Source organism: Syzygium oleosum, unplaced genomic scaffold, assembly GCF_021117445.2.
Source record: "Syzygium oleosum isolate NSW1041296 unplaced genomic scaffold, Sole_v2.1 Sole_v2.03, whole genome shotgun sequence".
In the NCBI taxonomy this organism is placed as follows: domain Eukaryota; kingdom Viridiplantae; phylum Streptophyta; class Magnoliopsida; order Myrtales; family Myrtaceae; genus Syzygium; species Syzygium oleosum.
The window spans coordinates 8,546,769-8,564,426 of record NW_026607487.1 but is presented as its reverse complement, the minus strand read 5'-3'; the positions used below and the strand labels follow the sequence as shown (position 1 = coordinate 8,564,426).

Sequence of the window (17,658 nt, the reverse complement as noted above, 5' to 3'; positions counted from 1 at the left end):
GTCATTTTCCTTGTCGAAAAGCAAGCACGGAGCAGAGCAACTGCTCCGTACAACACCTCCTGCTCTCCTCATCGCTCAGTTCTGCTCCTGATTTCTCAGTCGACTCGCTGCCGCAATGTCATTCCGCTCCCGGATCGTCGAGCTCGAGCCGATTCGCTCCTGATCCGAGCATCTCGACGTTGAAGCCCGGCTCGTTTTCCGGTCATTCGCGCGAGATTCGTAGGTCCGACAACCGCCTGTTCTCTACTTTTGCTTCCCTTCTGGGAGTTACTGTAACGAGCATTTGATTCAGCTTCGTCTGCTTGTTCTCTCTGTTCGGGACTTGAATTCGATAGCTGTGCTGTGCACACGGCATTTTGCTCTTGATCTCTGTCATTTAGCTGTTATGGTCAATAACCTTCTTTCCCATTTTGGGAATCAAAACCCGGTGTGCATGGATATGGAAATAAAGCCACAGTAAACCTTGTCCTAAAATGTAAGATTCGGATTTTTATCATTTTTTTTTGGGATTTAAGCTTCAGCACCGATGGGCATTGCGGCTAAAATTACTGGGTATCGTTTTCTTTGCCGAGTAGTTCGAGGGTAGTCCGGAATAGTAGCTCCGTTTTGGCAACTTGGCCTCTTTCTTCTAGTTACGCTGTGTATTGCGGTCATCAAGTGCATAATGCCTGCTGTTGTTCACCTAATGGAATTGATTAGGTTTGGTATCCCCTGTCCCACATTGCTTTTTGTAGGTTGAGAAGCCCTTTTTGTTTCAGCAATTTCTTTGGGTTCCTTATTCATAAAGCTTGCTAATTGTTTTAGACGGGGTGATCCGCTCCCAAACATGACGAGGATAACTCGTGATTTTGGCACTGCGATCCAAAGACCGGTCCCTGCTGTGTCTGCTGACGTGATATTTGCTTCTACTCGGTTTCCGAAGTATAAAATTGGAGCCAACAATCAGATCATAGATGCAAGAGACGATGCAAAGATTCTGTCTCTGAAAGAAGTCGTCGCGCGCGAGACTGCTCAGTTGCTAGAACAGCAAAAGCGTCTATCAGTGCGTGATCTTGCTAGTAAATTTGAGAAAGGGCTGGCTGCTGCTGCTAAATTATCTGACGAGGTAGGTAGATTTAGCAGATTTAGTATTCGCCTTTTGTTTCCCATTGTAATCTAAACTGATGAATTTAGGATATACTGCAATCCATTTCAGGACTAATGTGCAATATACTCTACAGTGAAACAATGATTTCCCCTTTCATACGTCCTTGCTTATGTTCTTTTAAATTGAAACTAAAATGTACACATTCCTCTTTGCAAGTGATTCTCATAGAGATTAAAAATCTTTGCTGCATGTTGTAATTGTCCCTCTGTAGTGGTGTTAACGCATCATGCTGTTTTTTCTTACGGAACAGAGGGAATTCTTGCTTATTATTTTCTGTGAAATTGTTTGATTCAGTGTACCTACACAAATGAGGTGACATGAGCAGGTTGTTTCACTGAATATTTTTCCTGTCATACTGATTCAACTAGCTGAATAGAGCAGATGTGATGTTAACTTTTACCTTCCAGTCAAGCGGTGAATATATAACTTGGACATCAAATTTGCTTCACAGGAGCTCTTCTCTGCCCTTTAATACTAACAAAGTCATTAATGAATGCACGTAAATAGGCTCGACTCAGGGAAGCTGCTTCCTTGGAGAAACATGTTCTTTTGAAGAAGCTTAGAGATGCATTGGAATCCTTGCGAGGACGGGTGTCAGGTAGAAGCAAGGATGATGTCGAAGGAGCAATAGCCATGGTCAGTTTTCATTTCTGTTCCTGATATTACATTCTCCTTTTGAAACAGTCACTCTGGTATATGTAAGGCCTCTGTCTACATCCTTTGCATTTCCCCCTTCCCCCCTCTTTCAATGGCATGATCCTCCAACATTATCTTCTTTTGCAAATATATTCATCCCTTGGAAAGAGGAAAGCAATTTGAAGTTGACTCGTTGACTCCTGTGAGCTTATTACACACCGTTCATCAGAAATTGCAGGCTATATAACGTAGCAACAATTTTTTTCGTTTCCTGCATGAGTGGTTCTAGGCTCCCCCACAGCCCCTTCTTTGAGTCTCGCCAGTCACAATTAGCTCACCATCATGAAAGAGAAAGATAAGTACAGGTGGAAATTTAAATTGTAGAATATAGTTAAGTATTTTAATAATTGTATCCCTGCTTAACCAGGAAAGAAAGTACTAAAATGCACACCGTCGATTTGCTCGGTAATTTTTTCTTTTTGGGATAAGTGCATTCAAAGTCCTAAAACTTGTCACGAAAGTACAATTGAGTCCTAAAACTTTCAAAAAGTGCAAACAAGTCCTAAAACTTGTCACGAAAGTGCACTTGAGTCCTAAAACTTTAAAAAAGTGCAAACAAGTCCTAAAACTTGTCAAATTGATTCAATCAAGTCCTTCCATTGATTGTACTTTTTGAAAGTTTTAGGACTTGTTTGCACTTTTGTGACAAGTTTTAGGACTTGTTTGCACTTTCGTGACAAGTTTTAGGACTTATTTGCACTTTTTGAAAGTTTTAGGACTCAAGTGCACTTTCATGACAAGTTTTAGGACTTGTTTGCACTTTTTGAAAGTTTTAGGACTCAATTGCACTTTTGTGACAAGTTTTAGGACTTCTAGTGCACTTATCCCTTTCTTTTTTAACTCTTGGAGTGTGTTTTTTGTAATTTCTTTTCAGCAGTAGATTTTGTTCGTTGGACATGTTAGTTGTAGGAATGAGTAATCCCATTGTAATTTTGGAAAGCACAGTATAATATTTTTAGTAAAGTGAGTGCTGCAACGCAAAAGAATTAAATGGAGTTGGCTTTTTGTAGGTGGAGTCTTTGGCTTCTCAGTTGACTCAAAGAGAAGGAGAGTTAATCCAGGAGAAGGCTGAAGTAAAGAAATTAGCAAATTTCCTCAAGCAGGTGCACTTCTTTCTAATGGAAGTTTGTCAATCTATATATCGTTTATCAACGAGTGTTGATGGATCCTACTTGCATTATCATATGGTTGGGTTTTCACATGATACTCTCTTTGTAAATATCAGGCTCTGTTACACATTTTCCAGTGAAATTTTGTTTTATGAACCCTTTAGCCATTAAAAACAACCGCTAGTAAAATATGAACACTCAATCTGAGAGCTTTAAGTGGTAATTGGTTTGAACGTTGGGATGATACCATCACATAACTAAAAAAAGTCTGGGCTTTGTTTTTGAAGAGGATCATGATATAATGGTACCCGGTATTTGAAGAGGTTGTCTGCAGTTTTAATTGTTTGAGGGAAAAATGACGAGTGATGGAAAGACTGCCTATTTAAAACTGCCGAATGAGAGATGAAGTATATATTTGGAGGAGTGATGGGTATTAAGTAAAAGTTGAGGACACGTTTTTTTGTTGACAGGGTTATATTTGGGCTTGATGTTTAAGGTACCGCATTGAGGGGACTTCTCTAGGCAGTTATTGTGCATCTTGTTGTAATATGGGGCTACGGGCTATACAACATTGTTTGATTTTGCAGGACCAAAGGGTGGATTGGGTTTGTCGACAAGATCTCCTAAGAGATGATACTAAACACAGGCTTTATTTTCTTGGGATATAGGTTTCTGTGCTGCACACCACTAAAAGAATACCACGCAAGAAATCAATGACAGTGTGGGTTTACTATGAGAAAATAATTGTGGGAGATCCATTTTTCACATAATTGCTTTTTACCACCTTAATTTTCTGGGAACTGCACGAATTTGGCCCGGTGTATTTAGAACCGTCAAGTCTCAGAGTGATGAAATTGCTTTTAAGTAGAAGCTGCTAGATTGTGTAAGAACTCTCTGTAAAAGTGGTTAGCAGCTCAAAATTGACAAGAAGAAAATTATCTATTTGAATAGGACCTTCAAGACTCAGGGTCTGTAAATTATTGGTTTATTGTGATTATTCTGTGCAAATTTCCTTCTGATATTGACTGCTTGCTTCCATGTTAGGCTTCGGAGGATGCCAGAAAACTTGTTGATGAAGAAAGGGCTTTTGCTCGTGCTGAAATTGAGAGTGCCAAAGCTGCCGTTCGAAGAGTAGAAGAGGCCCTTCAGGAGCATGAACGTACATCTCGAGCCTCAGGGAAACATGTATGAGTTACAGAAGCTATCTGTGTGTTCTCTGATAACAGTTTCTCGGGGCACTGTGATATTTTTTGCACGATTGCCCAAAATTGAGCTTTTTGTTGCTTGTCTCTTGGAAATTAAAATTACGATAAAATGGCCAGTGGCATTCGGAATCTATTGTTAATTGCATATCTCACTTTTCCAAGCAGTTCAAGAAAGTTGGCCTTTGACACTGTATTTGCAGTGTCTAACTGACGGAACTCTTTCGGATCTTTTAGGACTTGGAAGGATTAATGAAAGAGGTTCAAGAGGCAAGGCGGATCATTATGTTGCATCAGCGAAGTAAGGTAAATGAGTCAGCTTGATGCACTCTCAAGCTGCACTTATTTGTTGCCTCAATGAGCATCTCTCCTACATTGTTTTCCTTGATGCATGCGGGCAAGATGCGTACTCCCTTTTGTAATAGTTTCTGCAATTTAAGAGATTCACTCTATAACTGCGGCAAAGTAGGTTTGTTTCAGTTTGGGTGGTCCTTAGATGCAAATAATTACGATTTATGACCCTATATGAGTTCCAGAGGAAAGGGCCTGTGTTACTTCTAGACCGAGAAACTCAAGTGGAGGGATGGAATGACTTCCAGGAATGGGTAACTTGGATGGTAGTATGCAATCATGAGGAGGAAATTTCTCTAAGGAGCAAAGACTTCCTTTAGGTGGCTCTGCGTAGATGGCGAATGTGGGTTTCTTGATCTGATTATAGGGATGGGCCACTGTTCTTCTCTATCTAACTCAATCTGCATGAATTCTGCAATAGAAGAAGTTCATAAGAAGGAATTTGGTCTTCAACATTGATTTCTCACATTAATATATGTATCCGCCATTTCTTTTTCTATATTTCTAAGTGAATCTTCTATATCATCGCTGTGTTTAATTGTCACGGTCAAAGTAAAAAAGGGGAAAAAAGAACAAAACTCAGTTGATGCATGAAAAGGGGAATATCGGAAGTGATAAGCAAGACAAAAAAGAAAAATGGTTATATCCCAAGCTCAACAGCTATAGATTGCCTCAAGATCAGTTTTGTTGTTGTTGTGATATAGAAAGAATAACTTTCTCCGGATAGTAAAGGTAAAAAATAGGAAAAATCATCCAATCAATCCTAAACCTATTGTACGCATGCCAATTCACTTCTAAACATTTTAATGTGCCAATTTAAACATATTGTACGAATGCCAATTCACCTCTAAACTTTTTAATTTTGCCAATTTAATCCTATATTTTTACGTGAAATTCTAATGTAGTCCTTTTGGTCAATTTTCCTTGGAAATTGTCAATGTGGTGGTCTATTCATCACTTGCCGTCCTACGTGGCACACCGCCATGTGAGCGATTTCCAATTAAAATTGGCCACCATGTCTATATTGGAATTTCGCGCAAAGATTTAGAACTAAATTGACAAAATTGGAAAGTCTAGGATTGAATTAGAGTCCATACAATAGGCTTAGGACTGATTGGACAATTTGCTCGTGAAAACTTAAACACTTGAGGATATAGTTCAAATTGCTATTGATAGAAGAAGAGAAGATTTCTTAAATAGTGATCGCATAGCCAAGCTAGGACCAGAAAGGAAAATTAACCAGTCACATGTGCTTAAGAGGTCAAAGATAGAACCCTGGTATAGTTTGCAGAGTGTGGCAACCGCAGCTAAAATATTAAAAGCAGAGCCACTCTATGCAATTATATTATGTACATGGAGGAGAGTATGCTTCTTTTCTTTATAAAAGTAGAAAGGGAATACCTGTTGTTTAATTTATGAAAATGGGAAAAGTTCCAAGGATCGTGGAGTCGCAACTAGTTCATAGATTGTTTCTCGGATATGAGATGAGATCTTGCTTTTGCTTTGGCTGGGTGTATTTTACAGATCTGGTTATTCTTAGTGTGCCTTTCCTTGTCTATGTTCATTCCTTGTGTTTCTGGCGATTGAATTTATCTCATGACTTAGGTCATGGACATGGAATATGAGTTGCACGCCTTGAGGAATCAACTTGCAGAGAAGTCCAAGCGTTCACTTGAGCTTCAAAAAGAGGTTGCTCCAATGTTTACCTTTATTCTTGCAGATCCGATGTGAAAAGATTGCAATTCCTTCTTTCCTCAACTTCCAAATTCAGTGGGAATTTTCTTCTAAAATATTTTTCCTCTGGGTAGAGCCACTGTAGAAATGTAAAATTGTTTTTGTGAAGCGAAGTAATCAATTACCTTTTCCCTTTCTCCTTTTGCTTTCTTTCTTCATCCAGCTTGCAATGATGAGAAAGGGAGAGATGAGCTTGCTTCTATATGAGTTAGAAGGAGCTGAAGCGCTGGGTTCCTATCTGCAGATTGTGCCATGCTCTGACAGTGCTCCAGGTCTATCTGAATGTACAATTCAGTGGCACCGGATGTCATGTGAAGGTGGCAGTAAGGAACTTATATCAGGTATGTCTGTATATCTTTAGGTTGACGTGCATATATCATGTGATTCAATTGTAGCATGAACTCAAAATTTCAATATTTTTCTTTAAATGATGCAACATGGTTGTGTTGGGATTACGTATATATATAGTGCTACTGCTCATGCTTAATGGTTTTTAGCTTACGTAACATGGTTTTATTGTTTAAAAATCTAAATTTGCTTGCCTTTTACTGAAGTTTGTATTATGGTCATTTTGCTTTGTCTCTGGTTTATTAAAAACTCATCTTCATAAGGCGGAGGACTAAAGCATGTGGCCAACTTGTTCATGTAGTTAAATATATCCCAAGCTCTTCGCTTCAGCTTTATGACTTTAATGACTATTTTGATGTGAACTTTATGAAACATCTCCCTCATGGACTACTTTTAGAAGTGGGATATGATCAATTCTGCAAATATCCTTTTCTAGGTGTCAAACGTAAGATGTGTACTATGTGGTTTGCAATAGTGCTTCTCTTTGGTACTTCCCAGAAACTTCAAAATGTTGATTGACCCCATCTCTTATCATGAGGGTCACAGAATTGAATAAGCTTCTTAATATTATTCTTTTCTTCCTGTTCGAGATGTGAACAGAAATTAAAATGGCATGGAGAAAAGTTGAGGGAGACTTGCATTTTCTCTGAGATGCATGGTCAATCCTAATTATTTTAACCTTGTATGTCATGTGCTATCTAGATGCTCTCCCACTTAATTACATTTTGTGCAACATGTGCTCTATCTTTTGTCAATGGTAATGTTCTATGGATGTCTTAAGCAAAAAAGCTTCCTTTGTGGTTCCTTGATTAAGTTGAATGTATCGTAATCACTGTGTATGCTGGAACTCAGTTACTTATCCTTTCAGAGACCATTTCTCTTGGGTACCATTGTTTGAATTTGGTGTCACTATTTGGTACTATTTTAGGAGCTACCAAACCTATCTATGCTCCAGAGCCTTTTGATGTGGGGCGACTACTGCAAGTTGATATTGTTTTTGATGACCAACGCTTTGCCTTGACAACCACTGGTCCAATTGACCCAGGTCTGATTAGGTTTCTCTATTTCTTTCCTTCCATGTAGGTCACTGTTTTGGTTTTATCTTCTTTAATGCTTAATGCTGCCTCTGTTCATTCAGCATTGTTTAATTTTTTCATGCAGCCGCTGGTTTGGGAAGTTATGTTGAAGCACTTGTGCGGAAACATGACACACAGTTTAAGGTATGCCATGCTCATCCTATCCACTTTTGAACAAAGTTTACAAATATTTTCTCCTTAAAGTTTACAAACTGATGAAATCGGAAACAGGCGAAAACGTCCATAGCTCGGACAACTATTTTCGTTACATCCTCAGTCCCACATCTAATGGTAGAGGGCTTGTCAAGTGATGTATTATAAAGTTTACCTCCGAAATATCACCACTTGAGGGTGCTTTTTTCTTACGGGATTGGCCTTTTGAGATTGGTTTAGGTCATTATAGGATTGGTATTACAGCACTTGGAAGTGTGGGAACTAACACTGAATTTGGATGCATTGAAAAGTGGGGCGAAGAATAGCTAAGGAAAGATTTGGGTTGAGGATTTGAAAACTCATCTGATTGGAATGGCTATGGAAAAACTAGGTGTAGAAATTTAAGGCGTTTAAAATCTTCTAAGCCCACCGTGAGTGTTCTCTCAACAGCTGTGAAGAAAACTTAGAAATTGGTGTACTAACTCATTTTCCAAATTCACCCTTGCTTTTTTAACAAAGTTCCCAAACTGCATGAAAATGAATAGATTTTGGTCTGGAAGCTTCAACTAGATATATTTAGGGAGTTTACATGTATAGAAAAGGCCTATCATTGCCCATGTAATACTCTCATTCATTCACCTCTCTATTGGTCCTTGTGGCTGCGGCTTTGCAGGTGGTGGTTGCTCAGACTAATGGTGTGGAACATCCATTAGAATCTATTCACGTTCTTCACATCGGGAGAATGAGAATGAAACTTTCTAAAGAAAAGACAACCGTAGCCAAAGAATATTATTCGAGTTCAATGCAGGTATCAAACGGTGTGGCTAGTTATTCTTTGTTTGCAGTAATTATTCTTGTGCGGTCCAAGGAGTAGTAATTATCAGCTGTAAGGTCTGACACTTACTGTGAGGGACTATTGTCTTTCCGCATGTTCACTGTATTATGCACTTATGTGGCTTTGGAAAGGTACACCCTTATGACATTCGCTGTGGTTGCACTCAACAGATGTATTTATTGATTTTTATGAGTGTTATGATTGACAACTTTCCAAATTCTAATTATAATCATATCATTTTGTTGGTGGTATTTCTGTAAAAGTAAATATCTGTTGGCTTAGACGAGAAAATTTGACCTAACTTCTGTATTTAGGTATGTTAGTTTATGCCTTGGAAACAAGCTTGGTCAGTTACATCTGACGTTCCCCCATGCCATGCTAGTTTTTTCTTTTCTCTTTTTAAAAAACCCATGTATCTTGGGTGCCACTTGTAATGTCCTTCACTGTCTCTTTAGCTGTGCGGGGTTAGAGGTGGTGGCAATGCTGCAGCTCAGGCATTGTTTTGGCAAGCTAAGCAAGGAGTTTCCTTTGTATTAGCATTTGAATCAGAGAGAGAAAGGAATGCTGCCATAATGCTTGCCAGAAGATTTGCTTATGACTGTAATGTAAGTCCTACAAACTTTTTCTAGCTGCACAATGCCTTTGACTATAATGCTGCCTTCTGCTGTCCAGTCCATGCCGCTCGATTCATTTCTTACTTCTCTCCCCAATTTCTTCTGTAACTATTCGAATTGCCCTTGCCAGATCATGCTTGCTGGACCAGATGACAGAGCACCTATAGGTACCCGATAATCTGTTCAGATCTTTGCCTTTTGTAGAGTGTAATTACATCGCCCTTTTCTTTGTCTATCGTATTGTACGTTGACACGCTTTCGATCATCGTACGCCTTGTGGGATTGTGTTCCTTTTCCCATCGTTTGTCATTGTTTTGGGTGATTCTAACCCAACTTTCCTGTATCCTGTTGTTCTGCCGTTTGAGCTCTTTGTAACAAATCTGATTACACACGGTGGAGCATTTGTCCCCTGTAAGAGACTATTTCAGGCTTTGGGCGACTGTATCCTATCTATGCCAGATCTGTTTTGGTGCAGTATTTTGAAAGTGATTTGGCGCGTGATGCGCTGGATAGATTATAGATAGGACCAATGGAGTAAGAAGCTATAAGAGGGCCTGTGTGCGACCACTTTGGACGCATAGGTATATATCGGCTAAGTCGAAACGTTTCATAATACCCATTTGCTAAGTCTGAATACGCAAGATGGAAGTATGCAAAATCCGATCAAGTGAATTCATGGATTCTAAGTTTCGACCAAAAAAATAAAATAAAAAATTCATGGATTCCAAGCAGTTATCCGATGCTACCGACAACAAGACCACAAATAAAAAGAGAGGAAGATTCATTGTTTCAATGCGATAAAATTATGCTTCAAGACATCAAAAGAGCACACCATCATCAATGCCCACGAGAAAAATGACCGAAACAGCATCTGCGGGAACTGATATAATGATATTTGGATTGTGTTTGTATCAAAAGCGGAAAAAAGCAAAGAAAACTTTTGGAGATGCAGGGGATCGAACCCTGTACCTCTCGCATGCAAAGCGAGCGCTCTACCATTTGAGCTACATCCCCAACTGATTTATATTCCCCAATATTTAATATATTACTATAAATATTGCGATGTTAAATTCGTCTCTCTCTCTCTCTCTACTCCAGTCCTGGAGGAAAACTGAAAAGAAAGAGAAAGGAACATTCAATTCAATTCGAAGACACTCTCTCTCGCTCGCTCGCACCAGCGGACCGACGGAGCTCTCCGATTCGCCGCCGCCGCCGATGGATTTCCAGGTGGTGGTGCTAGCCGGCGGCTTCTCGAAGAAGCTCGTCCCTCTCGTCTCTAAGGTCAATCCCTCCCACCTCTCTGCGGCGGAGATTTTCCCTCGAGGAGCTGATGATGCCTCCTCCTCCTCCTCCTCCTCCTCCTCGCTCCACCATTCCCGAAGGCTTTTCTCATCTTTCTTCGTTGTTCTTTTTTCCCCCGGTCGGATTCGTTGCAGGAGGTGCCCAAGGCGCTGCTCCCGGTGGCCAACCGCCCGGTCCTCTCCTACGTCCTCGAGCTCCTGGAGCAAAGTAACCTCAAGGATCTCATCGTCGTGAGTCCTCTCTCGCTCGTTCTCTTTCTTTTGCCCTAATCGCGGTTCCCGGCATGTTGCGGTCCGCCATTCGCGAGCACTTTTTGGTGCTTCGTGTTCTTCTCTCGGAAAGAGAAATTAGCTTTGATTTTTGCTTCGCGAGATCATTGTGAGGGGCTTCCCAAGGGTAATTGGATTGCAGTAGATGATCTAAACTCAAGTATAGGTTTATGAGTTTGTTCTTCCTGTTCCTGTGATGTGAAATTGGTCAGGATTGCTGATTGCGTCTTTTATCTTGTGCTTCTAATTGTTTCTGGTACTGATGCTAGCGTGTGTACGTGTTGTGGTTTTTAGGTCGTTGAAGGAGAGGATGCGGCTCTCCTTGTTGGAGGCTGGATATCGGGCGCTTATGTGGACCGTCTGCATGTTGAGGTATGTGAGTGTAGTTCACTGCAGTATAGCATCGAGTGGTTCCAATCATGGTAGTTTACCTTTACTTATTCCTAGCCAATTTGAGATGAGGAGGAGAGAAACAACATTAAAATAGCTTTCAAGAGAAGAGACATAGTGTTATGATATGTAATGCTTAATTTAATTGACATAGTTGGACATTTTTCGTAACAAATGTTTAAGCGCTGAGGCTGTGCTTTGGAGGGTAAAGGGGTTGCTGAAACATTTTTGCAAATGCTTTTACACTGAGCTCACATTATAGTAACCGAAAATAGGCCCCTTCCTGTTTGTACAGTACATGGATTCAGGAGATTGAAAGATGGTAAGCATTTCAAAGTTGCAAGATTTTCCCTTGAAGTTTCAATCATCTGTTTCGAGTCCTTGAAAACAGCTTCATTTGCTGCCTGCAATGTATGGTCCTAATCCTTCCTGAAAGCAGGGCATTATAATCCTAGGTTAGTTTGCGTCTTGATGATTTACATTCTGATTAAGCTGAGTACTGTTAAGTACTGCAAAAACTTTTTCTGAAACATATTTCTAGTATAAGGGAGTGGAAACTCTAATCAAGACCAAATTATTCTAAAAGTCTGGGAAAACTTCTGCATGGCCTAGTGATCATCTGATTTTGACTTTCCTTGATTTTACTCTTCAAGTGATTAGCTGCCCCTTTTGAGGTTGTCGCCTCATTTTCTCTGTTCTAGTGACATAGATTTGGCTGATGGCTCTCCATCTAGGATGGGGCCACTGAAAGTAGAGTAGCATAGCTAGTTATGATGCACCCACAATATTAAGTTCTGAGAATCGATTTCTGCCAGTAATGTTCTGTATGATGATACAGACTTGAGCTGGCAGTACTGTTTGGAAATCCCCAGATTTGAAGAGTTTGACCATTTAGATTAATATCCCCATCTAGTTTCTTTATAACTTATATGTCTGGCTTATACTGTTCAGTTCGGAAAGTATTTTGTTTGGGACTTGGAAGAATGCAACTGTCTTATGTACTTCAGGTTTTGCCCTTCAATTAATTTAGCAAATAATCAAATTTATTGAATCGTATGCTGATTGTTTTACCAAGATATCTTGCAGCTTGTGGTACATAACTGTGCGATAGCATAATCTTTTGATTATTTATTCTACTTCAGGCCTTCTAGCGGGACCATTTATATAAATGTGGTTTTTTTGGAATCCAGCCACTCAGACAACATACTATTAGTTGTGACCACTAGTGTCATGCCAATAACACAATCCTGTTATGCTCCCCTTTCCTAATCTAAGTTATGCGTCAAGTAAACCAATTCTTGGTAATAATCTTCTTTATGAAGAGTTAGGGATATACTATTATGCTACAGGTCGCTGCCGTACCTGAGGACATTGGGACAGCTGGAGCCCTTCGAGCCATTGCACATCATCTGACTGCAAAAGACATCTTGGTAATACCTGTTTAAAATTTTCTTTACGCAACATAAATGATTAATTCCATTACATATGTTTCGGCAGGTCGTGAGTGGTGATCTTGTTTCTGATGTGCCTCCTGGAGCTGTGGCAGCTGCACATAGACGACACAATGCTGTGGTAACTGCAATGCTTTGCTCTGCTCCTGTAAGTGGTCCTGCAGAGTCAGGATCCTCTGGGGGAAAGGACAAAACCAAGAAAGCAGGACGCTACAACCTCATAGGGTTGGACCGCTCAAAGCAGTTCCTATTATACATTGCCACAGGTTCAACATATATATATAATGTAACAACAAATTAGGGATATTCCGGAGACATTTGCTTGCATACTTAGAAACTTCATATGGCGGCGTTTTTTGCTAATTGCAGGTGCTGAACTTGAGAACGATCTTCGTATTCAGAAGAGTACACTTCGTGCAGTAGGCGAGGTAGTCAATGTTTCTTCTAACTTTTCCTATGGCTAATCTGGTTAATTGCATAATGCCCAGAAACCTGTTGCTTGATAAAGATGACACTGATACCCTCATGCATGCCTTCATTATGTCACAAAAGAGGGAAGAGCAGTCTACTCTGGTTCTGCACTGCCTTAAGCCTCCATTGTAATGCATGGTGCATTTATGCATGGGAACTAAAAGGAATATTGATTACATTCTTAATGTCTTGCGGGTATTAGCATCAACTAGTCATCCTTCTCTCTAATGCAGATGGAAATCCGTGCTGATCTCATTGATGCCCATTTATATGCCTTCAAAAGGTTTGATAACTTTTTGCCCCTCATTTTGCAAGTATAAATAAGTGGACGCCTTTCCCTCATTCTTCCTTCGGTCTTTTTTTCCTCCCAGGACTGTACTGCAAGAGATTCTAGATCAGAAGGATACATTCCAAAGCTTAAAGGAGGATTTATTGCCTTATCTAGTGCGGAGCCAGCTGGTTAGTTTCTGAAGTCCCTAGGTAAATTGTTATCAGTTGGTTGGATAATTACATATGGCCAGAGTTGATTCATTTCCTATCTGAACCTTAGAAATCCGAAATATTATTAAATGGTGCACCGCAACCCGAAGAGATTGGAAATAAGGTTGCTTCCCAGAACAACCAAGTATTGCTGTCACAAATTCTGTCTAATTCATCGAGGCCAAATTTCCATGAACTCCATGAGTTAGGTTCATATGGTTCTGCCCCCGCTCGAAGAACGCATAAATGTTGTGTATACATTGCCAGCAAAAGCAAGTATTGCGCCCGCTTGAACTCCATCCAAGCATTTAGCGATATCAATCGTGATGTGAGCGTCTATTGTTTGATTCATTTTTTTCCACCTATCCAATTTCAACTTGAAATATTATCCGCTTCGTCTTGTTGAGTTGATATTTTAAAATGTCTCAGGTCATTGGAGAGGTAAATCATCTTTCAGGCTATTCTTTCTCTGCTCATAACAATATTATCCATCCTTCAGCGGAGCTGGGATCTAAAACTACTGTGAGTTGTTACTTTAATTCAATTTATTCATCCTATTAGCATCTAGAAGCCAATGCAGATTTAACATCAGTATTTCCTTTAATCAGTAAAGGGTGATTACAAGATGCCTATTTTTGGCTGAAAATCATATTGTTTCATGTATATTGCAAGTTTATGTATGAGTGTCCTGAAGTGGTTTTATTGTGATAGGTGGGACCGCATTGTATGCTTGGGGAAGGATCTCAAATGGGGGATAAATGTAGCGTAAAGCGATCTGTCATAGGCCGTCACTGCCGGATAGGTTCCAATGTCAAGGTATGGTAATTCTACTTGAACTGGAAGATCAAGCTAAGGAAATAATAAAGAAAAAGCTAAACAATGTCTTCCATCTTTCTGTAACTTCTTTATTTAGCTAAGTATTGAAAGCAGCCAAAAATATAAGAAGTTCCTGGAAATTATTGTTTTTGAGACGATCTCCTCTGCTTCTCCCTATTCTCCTCTATGCAGATTGTTAATTCAATTGTTATGAACCATGTTACGATTGGAGATGGTTGCTCGATACAAGGGTCTGTAGTTTGCAGTAACGTACAGCTTCAAGAACGTGTTGTTTTGAAAGATTGCCAGGTTCTCTCTCTCTTGGTCTCTTTCTCACATGCGCGCGCGTGCATGCACATGGACGCAAGCCCGCATGTGCATGCTAAAGCCTGCATGTCCATTAATAGCCATGTAGTCCTGTGGTAGGCTGAAATCAACTCATCGATTCATTGCATTTTATTCCAGGTTGGAGCAGGTTTTGTCGTTATTGCAGGCGGTGAGTATAAGGGAGAGTCCTTGGCTAAGAAGGAGAAATGAGAAAATGGGTACTTATTAACTAGGAAGAGCAATTAGTATTGAGGTACTTAACTGAGGTATCTGAGTTTTTCCTTAATCCACACGAGGGAAGATTTTGTGATGACTGCTGTGCTTGCAGTCAATATAGAGAGGGTTGTCAGTGGGGATGAAAATACCAATCTTTTTGTTCTATCCTTGTGCTTGTTTGTTTCGACCGTTATTAATTCATTGAAGTTTCCAATACTGAATTTTGGAGAAAAATTCCGTTGATTAGAGAATATCAAAATAGATTAAGATCAGTTTTGTTGAAATTTCTCTCTATCAAAGATAATCTGTTTGACCACCCGCCTGGGTGGCGCTACTGGAGCGCGCACTCTTCCTCTCGCAAAAGGTTGAGTATTCGAATCCCGGGTGCCGCAGGGTGACTTAACCGGCGCACGTGTGTGGTGGCTAGCACGTGTCGCCCCCAGGGTTTACCTCCCGGCTGTCGGCCGTGCGGGGGTTCCCTGGGTCATAAAAAAAAAAAAAAAAAAAAAAAAGAAGATAATCTGTTTGTAAGGCATCTGTGAAAAGTTTCTCATGTGCAATTGTTGGCAATTTCTGTGATCTGCCTTTTTGGAAGCTGATTTACTTTGATATATCAAGTGATATGACACTCTTGATAAGTGTGAAATGTGATTCGGTAATTTAATTGCCGTTTGCATTCTTTCGCATTACTTAGTGTACGAATTGTGCAGACACGTCTTATTGTACCTGGCGTTACTCTTATCTCGTACTTGTTGCATATAGCGAAAGGTTGTTAGTTTATTTTAAATTTTTATTTACTTTTTATTTTTTTGGTCGAATAAGGTTGTGTTACTTTATGAAGATGCTCAAAAGTATCAATATCAGTGAGGCTTGCTCTGGTGCCTTGTTGAATCATTGTCTTCAACTCATCTCTTTATTGTCCGGATCTTGACTTACTGTTGTTGGTCTATCCTATATCCAGTTTCAAACTGTGGGGCATTTGGTAAGTGGCAATCCAATGAGAATGGCCGATGCTTATTGGTCCTACTCTTGCAGGGTTGATGAGCCAGTATAGCTGATATTTTCGCTGCTATTTGAAGTTCGAACTCCCAAATCTGAAGGTTTTTGTTCAGTTTACCTTGTGATTTTTCTATTTGGTTAATCATTTTAAGGGAAATCCGGATAAAGATGATCTAGGCTTTTGATTTCGGGAGTGAGTGATTGTTGTGCCCTCCACTACATTCACCACTAACAAAAAGCACCCACTGGCGGAGTTTATTCCGGGAACTATAATTGCCTTAGCATGTCTTTTTTTCTTTTTAAATGCTTTTGCAGCTGTAGAGATGCGGTTCGAAGGTTAAGAATTGGATGGAAAGGGGTGAATAGACAGTCTCTCGTGCTTTCCTCCCAGAGAATCTGAAAGTAAAGATTCCGATTGATAAGGGCATTACGGAATCTCACTGTTTTCTGGGATTAAACCGGTGGGCCTGGCCCTTCGACATCACGTGATGTTTGGGAATATACCTTGCTTGCTTGAAAGTAGCACAATGCTCGTCCCATCTTTTAAAGGAAATGAAAAGATTCTGTAGCCTGAGGACGTGTGTCGCGAAATACCGCCCAAGCCTTTATAGTTGCTTCAACAGTTGCTTTTCTCGATTTATGCTTCGATATGAGAGCTTTTCGACGCTAGCGACAAAATTTGCTCTACCCGAGATATTAATGTGTTTGTTTCGAATTTGTTAATCACCAGAGGGACAAATTAGGGGCCAAGCCATTCAATGCAAACGTTAAAATTTCCAGACCCAAATAGATGATGTGGTCAGGAAATGCCTATCTTAAGTACCCGGGAGTGTCATTCAATTCTTGGTAAAACATCGGGTAGGGCGAATTTAATGATCGACCTCGACCCTATTTGGGTTTCCAGCCCACAGAAGCTGGGAAAGCCTAAGCCCAAGACGTTCTGTGGTCCAAACAGTGGAACGGGCCAGGCCCAAAATGCAAAATAGGCCCAAGTTAAGCCAAATTATATTTGACCCAAAAAAGCCGAATAATAATGGGCTTAGCCAGGCACAACTCAAGCCCCAACACTGGGGCCATGATAGAGGCCCAACAGGCCCAAAAGTTTAGCCAGGCCCTAACCAAGTTAAGGCCCGTTTAAGGTTCATATTGGGCCAATCAGGCGCATAATAAACCCACTGGGTTGGGCCATATCAGGCTTGGCCCAACTTAGATCATTTTGGGCCCATTAAGGCCCACTGGGCCAGAATTAGCCCAAAAACTTGTGCCATATTGGGCTTGGCAAGTTAGGGGCCGATAAGGAGGCTATCCAGGCCCACTTATGGTCGCTATTGGGTCACCCCGGGCATGTCCGACCTGGCCAAATTTAAGGCCCATTTGAGGTATATATTGGGCCAATCCAGCCACTAGGCTAAATTTGGCTCAAATTGGGCCAGGTCGGGCGTAGCCCAACATGGTCGGCATTGGGCCTATCGAGGCCCACCTTTGAGCCCTCAAAGAGTTGGGAAACTGGGCCAATCCCCAGGCTATGGCCATTACTGGAGCCGTCCAGGCCCTTGTTAGGCCCAATGATTTGGACACTAGGCCTTGATCGGCCGAAGTTAAGGCGCGTTACTGGGCCAGCCCAGGCCCCAGTTACGGCCAAACCCAAATTAGGCCCAAAGAGTTGGGCCGG

The 17,658-nt window shown here is 40.6% G+C and overlaps 2 protein-coding genes and 1 non-coding gene across 9 annotated transcripts; 2 read left to right on the top strand and 1 right to left on the bottom strand.

The window, feature by feature from the left end:
• Positions 1-9,737, top strand: LOC115679127 (stomatal closure-related actin-binding protein 1-like). Of its 3 annotated transcripts, XM_056310042.1 has the most exons (14): positions 1-223; positions 381-475; positions 805-1,105; positions 1,655-1,783; positions 2,854-2,946; positions 3,997-4,137; positions 4,392-4,460; positions 6,111-6,194; positions 6,403-6,580; positions 7,516-7,632; positions 7,749-7,807; positions 8,490-8,624; positions 9,107-9,256; positions 9,396-9,737. In XM_056310042.1, the coding sequence occupies exons 3-14, from the start codon at positions 827-829 to the stop codon at positions 9,441-9,443; spliced, it is 1,482 nt and encodes a 493-aa protein (XP_056166017.1). In that variant the 5' UTR covers positions 1-223; positions 381-475; positions 805-826; the 3' UTR covers positions 9,444-9,737. The 3 variants fall into 3 exon arrangements, with proteins under 3 accessions (XP_056166017.1, XP_030458558.1, XP_030458557.1); XM_030602698.2 differs by lacking the exon at positions 381-475 and having other exon boundaries at positions 1-219; XM_030602697.2 differs by lacking the exon at positions 381-475 and having other exon boundaries at positions 2-223.
• A 469-nt stretch (positions 9,738-10,206) lies between these two features.
• On the bottom strand, positions 10,207-10,279 carry TRNAA-UGC (transfer RNA alanine (anticodon UGC)). Its single transcript has one exon. It is a non-coding gene; the product is annotated as a tRNA-Ala (tRNA).
• A 98-nt stretch (positions 10,280-10,377) lies between these two features.
• Positions 10,378-16,253, top strand: LOC115679126 (uncharacterized). 5 transcript variants are annotated; one of them, XM_056310056.1, is made up of 14 exons: positions 10,378-10,546; positions 10,702-10,797; positions 11,131-11,208; positions 12,576-12,656; positions 12,724-12,943; positions 13,047-13,105; positions 13,382-13,431; positions 13,520-13,607; positions 13,699-13,956; positions 14,058-14,150; positions 14,340-14,444; positions 14,637-14,753; positions 14,910-15,024; positions 16,023-16,253. In XM_056310056.1, the coding sequence occupies exons 1-13, from the start codon at positions 10,481-10,483 to the stop codon at positions 14,979-14,981; spliced, it is 1,383 nt and encodes a 460-aa protein (XP_056166031.1). In that variant the 5' UTR covers positions 10,378-10,480; the 3' UTR covers positions 14,982-15,024; positions 16,023-16,253. The 5 variants fall into 5 exon arrangements, with proteins under 5 accessions (XP_056166031.1, XP_056166030.1, XP_056166029.1 ...); XM_056310055.1 differs by having other exon boundaries at positions 15,949-16,253; XM_056310054.1 differs by lacking the exon at positions 16,023-16,253 and adding an exon at positions 15,810-15,878.
• The last annotated feature ends 1,405 nt before the right edge of the window (positions 16,254-17,658 follow it).

Excerpts from the sequence above, each read along its gene's own strand:
- LOC115679127 (XM_030602698.2), top strand. The coding sequence starts at position 827 with ATGACGAGGATAACTCGTGATTTTGGCACTGCGATCCAAAGACCGGTC. Across the intron at positions 1,784-2,853 it reads TCGAAGGAGCAATAGCCATG|GTGGAGTCTTTGGCTTCTCA; the intron begins GTCAGTTTTCAT and ends GGCTTTTTGTAG. Across the intron at positions 9,257-9,395 it reads GATTTGCTTATGACTGTAAT|ATCATGCTTGCTGGACCAGA; the intron begins GTAAGTCCTACA and ends TGCCCTTGCCAG.
- LOC115679126 (XM_056310056.1), top strand. The coding sequence starts at position 10,481 with ATGGATTTCCAGGTGGTGGTGCTAGCCGGCGGCTTCTCGAAGAAGCTC. Across the intron at positions 12,657-12,723 it reads TGACTGCAAAAGACATCTTG|GTCGTGAGTGGTGATCTTGT; the intron begins GTAATACCTGTT and ends ATGTTTCGGCAG. Across the intron at positions 13,957-14,057 it reads TTAGCGATATCAATCGTGAT|GTCATTGGAGAGGTAAATCA; the intron begins GTGAGCGTCTAT and ends AAAATGTCTCAG.